This window comes from Lepidochelys kempii, chromosome 1, assembly GCF_965140265.1.
Source record: "Lepidochelys kempii isolate rLepKem1 chromosome 1, rLepKem1.hap2, whole genome shotgun sequence".
NCBI classification, from domain to species: domain Eukaryota; kingdom Metazoa; phylum Chordata; order Testudines; family Cheloniidae; genus Lepidochelys; species Lepidochelys kempii.
In genome coordinates this window covers 230,272,857-230,283,283 of record NC_133256.1, presented here as the reverse complement: position 1 = coordinate 230,283,283, position 10,427 = coordinate 230,272,857, and the positions used below count along the sequence as shown (strand labels likewise).

General features: G+C 41.8%; 1 protein-coding gene across 4 annotated transcripts in view; it reads right to left on the bottom strand.

Moving 5' to 3' along the window:
• Positions 1-5,441: 5,441 nt before the first annotated feature.
• Positions 5,442-10,427, bottom strand: part of ITPR2 (inositol 1,4,5-trisphosphate receptor type 2) — a 356,349-nt gene continuing 351,363 nt past the window's right edge. For all 4 annotated transcript variants that reach the window (XM_073317588.1, XM_073317596.1, XM_073317605.1 and 1 more), the window contains one exon: positions 5,442-9,598. In XM_073317588.1, the coding sequence (XP_073173689.1) occupies positions 9,512-9,598 (87 nt within the window). In that variant the 3' untranslated portion in view covers positions 5,442-9,511. The remainder of the gene's footprint in view (positions 9,599-10,427) is intronic.

The following is a 10,427-nucleotide window of genomic DNA, read 5'->3' as shown; positions in this document are numbered from 1 at the left end:
GAGACTTACCTGAGATGTGAGAGACTCCCAGTTCAGGTCCCTTCTTTCCTCAGTGGGGTGGTGGGGGATTTGAACAGGGATATGCACCTCTCAGATGAGTACCCTCATCACTGATAGTCTCATGTGGGGCTCTCTCAGTCTCTTCTGTTGAAGCTGTTCTGCTGTGGCTATTTAAAGTATTGCTGGAACAGGTGAACTCAACCCTGGGTCACCCACCTCCTGGCTGAGCGCTCTAACCACCAGCCTACAGAGTCATTCTTAGGCTCTCTTTCTGGCCCAATGACTTGGGAGGGTGGACTTGAAGTGGGAGATGGGGCTGTCTCCCACATCCCAGGTGAGTACCCAAACCACTGGGCTAGAAGTAAGGAGGGAGGTTGTCCTCCTCGCACCCCTAAGCTGTCTTGTGTGAGCCCTCGTGCATGGCCTGGTCCGGTAAGTGGCCTCTGAAAATGCTGACTGGATTGGGCCTGCAAGCACGTTAGGCAGAGGGATGCCTATCTTCTCCCAGCTTATCTATGGCTGTGGGGCTTAGGTGCTCAGCTATCTAGAGGGAGGTGGCAGTGTACGTGCTCAGAGTCAGAAACATAGAGACCTTTTGGACCTCAAGCTTCGAGTGAGTTTAGGTGCCTACAGGGTTTGGTGGCCGCTGAGTGGGATTCACTAATTCCAATGCGACCTGATTCTGGGATTTAGGTGCCTAAAGTGACAGGGCTGGCTTCACAAAGGGATTTTTGAGCCTTCGTATCAAGTGTTGTTGGGAGCTAATGCATAACACACAGTTTGGGGGCCAGAAGGAAAAAAAAATACTGGCTGGTGACTTGGGCCCCAATCCTACAACTGGATCCACCTAGATGAAACTCACCCCCTCCCCCAATCTGCAAACAAAATCAATCCGATTCCAGTGGTGCTTCATGTAAGCAAGCAGTCTACCCTCCCAGATCCAATTGCAGGATCAAGGCCTAGGTTTGTCGGTCTGCTTCTCTTCCCAGTTTGAGTTTCTTCAAAACTTGCTTATCAGATCTTACTGAGATTTAAAGATCAAGCCAAGTCTGAAAATTGCTTGTAATGTGCTATAATATGCTGCACATAGCGCTTAAGAAATTCCTGTTTGTGTTATATATTGTATTAACTGGCAAATGATTTATAATTGTAAATAGAGGGATTTTTATGGTGCAAGTGCAACCCACGTGCTGGCATTGCAGCATTTAGTGGTGTCAATAAGTGGAAAAAGAGTGGGAGAGGATACATAATTTTTGCCTTTTGTTTTTGGGGGCTTGTTGGAGTTGGGTAGGGTGGTTGCAGGATGGGCCAGAATAATACAGAAATTGGATGTGGAAGGCACTAGGTGTGCTCTAGCTGTTCGAAGCCACTCAAGTGACTTCCATATGCCTAGCAGGACACACTTGGAGTTTCTCTTTTGAGAATGGAACCAAGGGGAGAGGGAGGAGTTGTTAGAGGAGGAATCAGACTTAAAAGAATCAGGTATGGCACAGCACAAGGACTAGAAGGGTTTGTTGTAAGGACTGTGGTCCTAGACTGTACTCCTTTCTTGAATTTAGAGTGCAGGATTCCTCTTTTAACTGCAGCAGCAGACTAGAACTTGCTGCGGGCTTTGCAAATTGCAGACTATCATTGCAAGGACTTGGGGGATGTTTGAAGGAAGCTGGGGGACTATCCCTTGTTTCCCAGACTTTAAGGAGCCTGCATGCGTCACAGAAAGCTTGGATACTTCTATAGAGCCTGAAAAGGGTAAATCACTCCTTTGGGGCTCTTCTCCAGGGGGAATCTATGTACATGCACATAATTATATTTTTGCATTTGAACTAGTGATGATAACAACAAGTACAAAACTTGTCAGGAGGAAGTATCCCCAAAAGTGCTGTGAAAATTGACAATAATTCTAACAGACAGTTGTTTCAAGGGTTGTAAGTACAATTATGTATTCATGTATAGATTCAGTAAACATTTTCCTTTAGAGACTGTTTGCTCTCCTATCAGACTTTAAATCTGTATTATATATGTCCTCAAAAGACACTACTCTGGTCTGTATAACCGCAGAAAGATAAGCTGAGGTAAAGGAAGGGGAAAGAAATACTATACCTGATATTAGCATCTTGCCTTCCACAAACCTGTTGCTAGAATTCTTTGACAGTGTTAACAAGCACGTGTATAAGGGTGATCCAGTTAATATAGTGTACATGGATTTTAACAAAGCCTTTGACAAGGCCCCACCCCCAAAGGCTCTTAAGCAAAGTAAACAGTCATGGGATAAGAGGGAAGGTCCGCTCATGGTCAGTAACTGGTGAAAAGGAAACAAAGGGTAGGAATAAGTGCTCAGTTTTCAGAGTGCGGAGGGGTAAATAGTAGGGTCACCCAAGGATTTGTACTAGAACCACTGCTGTTCAACATATTCTTAAATGATCTGGAAAAGGGGTAAACAGTGAGGTGGCAAAGTTTGCAGATGAACAAAATTATTCAAGATAGTTAAGTCCAAAGCTGACTCTGAAGACTTACAAAGAGATCTTGCAAAACTGGGTGATTGAATTTCATCTGCCGTTTTGTTGCCCAAAGTAAGGCACATTGGAAAACCTAATTAGCTGCTGCTACTCAAAGAGATCTTGATGTTATCATGGATTGCTCAATGTGCAGCAGCCGTCAAAAAAGCTAAAAGAATGTTAGGAACCATTAGGAGAGGGATAGATAAGACCGAAAATATCATAATGCCACTATATAAACCCATGTTATGCCCACACCTTGAATACTGCATGCGGTTCTGGTCCCCACATCTCCAAAAAGATATTAGAATTGGCAAAAGCACTGAAAAGGGCAATAAAAATTACTAGAGGTATGAACCAGCTTCCATATGAGGAGGAATTAAAAAGACTGGGATTGGTCAGCTTAGAAAAGATGTCTTTGGGGCATACGATAGGGGTCTATAAAATCATGAATGTTGAATAAGGAAGTGTCCTTTGCCCCTTCACGTAACAAGAAGCAGAGGTGACCCGACTGAAATGAACAGGCAGCAGGTTTAGAACATAAGGAAGTACTTCTTTACACAATGCACAGTCACCCTGTGCCAAGGGATTTGTGAAGGCCAAAAGTATAACTGGGTTCAGAAAAGAATCAGGTCCACCAGTGGCCAATAGCCAAGTGGTCAGGAATGAAACTCCATGCTCTGGGTGTCCCTCAACTGAAGCTGGGACTGGTTGACAGGACAGATCACTCAAAAATTGTCCTGTTCTGCTCTTTACCTCTGAGGCACCTGACACTAGCCACTGTTGGAAGACAGGATACTGGGCGAGATGGACCATTAGTCTGACCCAGTATGGCTGTTCTTATAAGCACACGATGGTGAGTGCTCTATCTTAACGCTAATATTCTTGACTGAGAAATCCTGGACAAATAATCTGTGTTGTGTTCTATATGTTCTGAGTGGTTGCTTTCCCAGTCTTAAAAGAGGGAGATGATAGAATATTCTTCTGTGTAAAGAGAAAGGTAATAGTTGGCTGTTTGTAGCAACTTTGAAATTGCAAGTTTATAAAGACAAGGCACAAGACAAATTTCAACTTTCTCCTTGAAGACAGAAAAGTACAGTGTACAGATGGAATAGGCGAGTATGAAGTGATAACAGCATGCTTCCAATTTAAAATTCCTTGAGCTTGAATTTATTTAGCTGCTCATACCTATTTCAATAAATTTCATGAAAGAAGTATACAGAATGCTCAGTCTATGATTGTATGAAATCGGAATCATATGGTCAGTGGTTCTTATAGGCGTTCTGGGAGGAAGAAAAGGTCAGTAGACCTAAAAATCTGTTTTCTTTACTTAAAAATAAAATTGGTTGCAGTCCGTAGAGGACAGACAGGCTGTTCCAAAGATGATATTCCAGCAACACAGCAACAATAACTGTAGAAGACAAGGAGCCTAACTCTTCCTTAAACCACACCTGGGCAAACGCACTGAATAAGTCAGTGTGGCTGAAGTTGAGGAACTAATCTGCCCACAGTTGTGGATAGTGAACAAAATGGAGATCTTTTTAGGATCAACATTTATCAGAAATAGAAACCTAAAATTAATCTCCTAAACATATATCATCTGCCTAATTATTCTCCCCCCCTCCCCCCAGAAACCTTGAGTACCTATTGGCGCCTATTTGGGCTTAGCCTAAAATTAATCTTTTTTTTTTTTTTTTTAAATCTTATGCCAATTTAAGACTAATCTTCTAGGCCAACAGTTATTCTTACGACATCATTTATGAAAAAGCCCCATAAAGCAGTGTATCCTTTCTACAGAATTTTTAAATCATCCTTTAGACTAAGAGAGTTCTACACGTGCTTAAGCATTCTACAGGATATTTTCAAAATTACACAGAAGCCATCCAGTTTGTTAAATTTAAACTGGATTCATCCACGTTGTCTCGCTTTTCTGAGAGTGACTTTCTAAAACTAAGTCTGAAGCAAAATTGGTGTTTTTCTCAACATGCTCCAATACATCATCTCCTAACCCTTGACCACAGCTTCCATTCATACCAGTTCCTCCAGCTCACAGAGGTGACTTCTTTGGCTGTTTTTTATTTATTTATTTATTTATTTTTGGCCTTTCTTTGATGGGGAGGAACAACCTGCTATTTTTCAATATGTTTCTTCAAACCTAAAACCTCTCCAACTGAAGAATCTCTATGGGGTGTGAGTCTTTTTGGTAGATCACATTAGATTACTTCCACCAATCATTACTCTGAAGGGACCTTTAAACCACCTCCATGTGCACTGATTATTTGATGGGTGAATCTCCACAATAGACGTCTCGGGCGAGAAGAAGAGATGTCTGCAATGAATCTTCCTATGCATAACTAGGAAGTTCAGTTTGGAAATGCAATATATCTTCTAAAAATGTCAACTGTTTTTCAATGCTTATGAAAGGTGTCCGACTGTGATGTCCTCTATATGTCTGATCCTGTGAGGTGCTAAGCATTTTCAATTCCTATTGACCTCAATAAGTGTTTTGATGGTGTTCAAGTTCTTGAATAGTTAAGCCCTGTATCCACAGGACAAGTATAGCAGACTGGGCAGTGAAAGCTTTTCCCTTCTGCTGAGCTAATGTGCCTTCACGCTCTAGAGCAGTGGTTCCCAATTTTTTTCTGCTCCTTGCGCAAGGAAAGCCCCTGGCGGGCCGGGCCAGTTTGTTTACCTGCTGTGTCCGCGGGTTCGGCCGATTGCGGCTCCCAGTGACTGCGGTTTGCTGCTCCAGGCCAATGGGAGCTGCTGGAAGTGGTGGATTAAAAATCCACTAGGGATTACCCTGATGGGCCACATGCCAAAGGTTGCTGACCCTGGGACTACACCATTACAGTACAGACACCCCAACTCTTCTAAGAAGATTTTAATTCAGCAACACACATTTGCACATGGCTCTGCAATGGAATATACAGAAACGAACACGTATAAAATGACAACTTTTAATAAAAAAGTTAGTCAGCAGCAATGGACATACATAGATTTTGTCAAATAGTTTAGTTTTTCCCTCTAAGGCATTGATAGTTCATAGATGTTTATAGTTTCAATCAATTTGTATAAATATGTTTTTGATACTTGCCTAGGAATAGGACATCTTGGCTTCATTAAAGATATACATACAAATGTGTATAAAAGTGATTTTTCCCCCCCACCCCATTATCTTTCATGGATTCATCAATGGGGGGTGGTTGTATTTTGAACCCTTAAAGGCCTGGAAATTGGTCCTGCAGTTGTTAATCGTGTAAGTGTCCCCTGTTGAAGTTAACAGGACTACTTGCCCGTATAAGGATTACTCATGTGAGTAAGGCCTGCAGTGATCTTCCAGCAGAAGTAGCAAGCATGTCAAACACAAATGAAAGATATTTACAATCTGTGCAAGTAGCATTTTCTACTCTTATTGATTAAAGAGGTCTGTCTCAGAAGCAATAAACATCAGAAAGGCACTGTGGCAAACATTAGCTGGTGTCTATTACAACTTTTTTTCTTTTCCTTTGCAGTTTTAGATCTCATCTAAACAGCAGTACTGTAATAGAGGAGTTCTTGTGAGGAGGGAAATGTTAGTGGGGATTGAGGGAAGAGAGAGTTCTTGCAGCTTGGAACTGCAATATGGAATTTAGTGCACAAATAAGTCTGTTCTCAAGTTTTCCAGCTCATACAGCAAAAACCTCCCTTCTTGTGCAATCATTTGGTTGCTTTTCTAACTGTAAACAAGTGCCAGCTACTTCCAGTATTATCCCACTCCCCCCCCCCCCACTAATAACAATCATAAACGTGTTTTAGTTCCAATAAATGTTACTATATACTGCCGAGGAGTGTAAGAGGGAATTGATATTGAAATAGAGTTGACTACTTTACACAGTTTATCAAATCTAAAGTGAATTAAAAATGCATGGCTGGATTCTCTAACTTGTACCAGTCTTACAACTATAACTCCACTGACTTCATTATTTACATCAGGGAAAGTGAGAAGAGAAAAATCTGGCCTTATCTAAATTTTGGTTTCAGCCACTGATGTAGCTGAAGTGATACCCTGAGGCCAGGTCTACACTACAGAACTTACAGCAGCACAGCTGTACGACCTCCCGTGTAGCTGCTCTGTGCCGATGGGAGAGAGCTCTCCTGTCGACATAATGAAACCACCCTCAATGAGCAGCAGTCGCTATGTTAGCAGGAAAGCGTCTCCTGCTGACACAGCGCTGTCCACCAGCACTTCTGTTGGTTGGGAGGGTGTTTTGGTTTTTTCCCACACCCCTGAGCGACATACGTTTCACTAACAGAAGTGCTAGTGTAGACATAGCCTAAGAGATCTGCTGCAGCGCTTCAATGTAGGCATTACCTCTGCCGACGGGAGAGGTTCTCCTGTCGGTGTAGGTAATCTACCTCCCTGAGAGGTGGTAGCTAGGTCAATGGAAGAATTCTTCCGTCGACCTAGCGCTGTCTAGATGGGGACTTACCATAGGTTGGCTTGAGAATGCTGCCCAGGGGTGTGGATCTTTCACATCCCTGACTGTGGTCGTTAAACTGACCTTATTTTCTAGTGTAGACCAGGCCTCAGTATGAATGCAATCCAGTGGTGTAAACCACAACTGACCCTGGTGCAGCTTATCTTGGTTTCAAGCAAGTCATGGTGTACACAGGTCCACTGCATCTACACTAGTTGTTTGCACCATGACAGCCATATTGGAGACTACAAACCCCAGTGTAGATCTCCAGCATGTTACTTGTATAAGATAAGGATAGAAGTTCATTAGTTTTAATTAGTGAAGCCCAAATTATACTATTCCATGTTGAAAGCCCCTCTGAAGGGAAAAGAGGCTCCCCTCATGGTGCTTCTATTGCACTCTCCTTAGGGTGAGGTGTTTGGCCTTATGGACAGATCATAAGGTTCAAAGTCCTAGCTGTATAGTCTGAGGATTTCTGAAGGTGGTAAACTTCACCCCTGTAGATCCTGCTCACTCATGTAGAGTGGCACACAATGGTACACATTTGTGTGTAACACACACGTGGATGCCACTGCACACAGGCTAGGCTCAATTTGGGATGTGCATTTCTGATAGGGAAATACACAACTTGATCCTGGAAGTGTTTAGTGCCTCTCAGAATTAAGCCCATGTCAGGACCCATAGAGTGTCAAAGTGCTGAAGACATATACAGAGCTCCCTTTTTGTAAGTGAGGCCCTAAAATCTCCCTTTATCCCATGTGAAAGATATGGCTGTTACTGGAAGCCATATAAGGGTGTGGGGTGCACGTGTGTTTAGTTAGAGGAGAGAAACGTCCCATCTTTTCTTCCAGTCCTGCAGTTCTCACCTGACTTGCTTTTATAACAGTAACATTTACCCTTTTTTAAAAAAATGAATACTGGAGCTAGTTAAAAACTGATCAGAATTTTTGACCAAAAAAGAAAATAAAAGGCTTTTTAATGAAACCTTCTGGAAAAATCCATTTCTGCTTTAAAAATGAAATTTTTTGGCTTTTCAGTGATTGAAAACCTTAAGTCTTTTGACATTCATTTTTGCTGAATTTCCCCTTTTTTTGCCCCCCTGAAGTTTTTCATGGGCAGGGGGACAGAGAAATAATTTCCCAAGCAGCTCTAATGAATGCCTCTTTAAAACCCTTACTGATACCTGCTAAATACCCTGCTCTTAAAAATTAAAGGGGAGACTTTTCAAAGGCACAAAGGGCAGTTAATCTTAACTCCTATTGATTTTTTTCAAAGGGATTTAAGTCCCCAACTCCCATTTGTACCTTGAAAACCTCCCCCTAAGTCTGAAAGTCTCTTGGAGTTTAACAAAAGCTATAATTTTCTCTTCAAACAGTTAGAATAAAATAGCTGAAAAGTGCACTCTTGCAGCTGGACACTACAGTCCTGTCTTGAGGGCCCAGTCCAACAAGATCATCTTCTACTGACGTCAATAGGAGTTCCATGCCCGAAGGGCAAGCAGGAACTGATTTATAATCAAGGCAACGTTCCCACTGAAACTAGGACTGAGTAACAGACAGCAGGATATGGCCCTGATTCACTTATGTCAAATAGTGCCTACGGTGTGTTTATGGAAGGTAATGACTCCATTACAATTCCTTCTAGGTAGTATTTTTAAGCTTTTTACCAAAAAAGTCACCTCAATACAAATTTTAAAATACCTTTTGTTCTAAATCCTTTTTTGAGCTTGAATTTAAAACATGATTTAACATCATAATATGTGAAATCTCCACTTGCAGCTACATGAATAGAGAACATCTGACGCCAGGAGAAAAATCACTTTATGTTGTCAGTGGTCTGTGCATTAATTCCAAGTTCCCACAGCTGTAAATCCATTGTGCACCATGTCATAAATAAGAAATGGCATGATGACGGTTAAAATTCAAAAGAACTCCTGTTTCTCTTTGCCACTTTTTTTTAGTCTGAGTGTAGAGTTGATTTGCCTCTCTAACAGAAGTTAACTCGCAGTGATGTTATAACTGCGCCTGCTGCTGTATTTATGGTAATTATAATAATAAAAAAGTAAATGCAAGCAAATATAACAGATGTTGCTATCTGGTAAATAAAACAAGAAATAACTTCTATTGACTGTGAAGGAGGCTGTTGCATTTGTGGTGTTAAATTATTGCTCCTTCCCCATATCTTGGTTCTTCCATTACTTTGAGAAGAAATCTTAAATTGACTTCAAGAAGAGCCAAATACGGCCCTGACTTGCATTGTATACAGTTCCCATTGAAGCCAATTGAGTTGCAGAGAGTGTAAACCCAGCAGAGTTTAGCCTGTAGAATGAATACAGAAGAATTCCCTTGTATTTCTTGCATTCTAGGTTTTGGTCCCTTTCAGCCATGAAAAACCGTTACAAATTGTTCCCAGAGCTAAACCACTTAACATCTTGGCACTTGGTTGTTTTTAACTTTACAACAATAGGCACTGTTCACTCCTCTCGATCTCAGCTTTTTATTCTGTAATCAAGCAGGAATACTGATGAAAGGCTAGTCACGGCTTCTCCCCATGGTATCAGTGTGGTGGCATGTGATGATTCACATGGGGTGTGTTTGATCCAAGAAAGCCCAGCCTCTGCTTATTTTTCCTTTGTTCTGTCATCTACGGTGGAAAGGGAGAGAAAGATGAGAGGGTTTTGACGATTATTTAGCAGCAGCACATGCACTCACAATGCAACAGCATGAGAAGGACGTTTTTGCCAAGTGCATATAAGCAAAATAACTGCAATTTTTTTTAGCCTTAAAAACTGAGTACAGGATTTCACTGAAGTATGAGATTGTGTCATGCAAATAATGGACTTATATGTGCATGATGGGGGTGGGGGAACAGGTATAGGCTGTAACTTCAGAGAGTCAAACTAAAACGATTTCAACTAGTTTGCAGCTATTTCCGATACAAAGCTCGACTATATTTTGCAGTCACATTCTCTAGTAACAGGATTCCCCCTACCTGGCTGTTAGGTTTTCAAAATTCAATTTCTTGCTTACCTGTTCTCTAGTTGTGTTAATGGAATAAACACTCTTTCCGGAACCGTATCTGTGCACCTACTCTAAGCTTTATTGAGTCAGGAATAAAACCTTTCTGAGACAAAAGTCCTGACCATGACCCAAGACAACATCTAGTTCTCTAAGCCCTGGTCTACACTAGGACTTTAAGTCGAATTTAGCAGCGTTAAATCGATGTAAACCTGCACTCGTCCACACGATGAAGCCCTTTATTTCGACTTAAAGGGCTCTTAAAATCGATTTCCTTACTCCACCCCTGACAAATGGATTAGCGCTTAAATCGGCCTTGCCGGGTCGAATTTGGGATATTGTGGACACAATTCGACGGTATTGGCCTCCAGGAGCTATCCCAGAGTGCTCCATTGTGACTGCTCTGGACAGCACTCTCAACTCAGATGCACGATTGTCTGCCATTGCTCTGACGC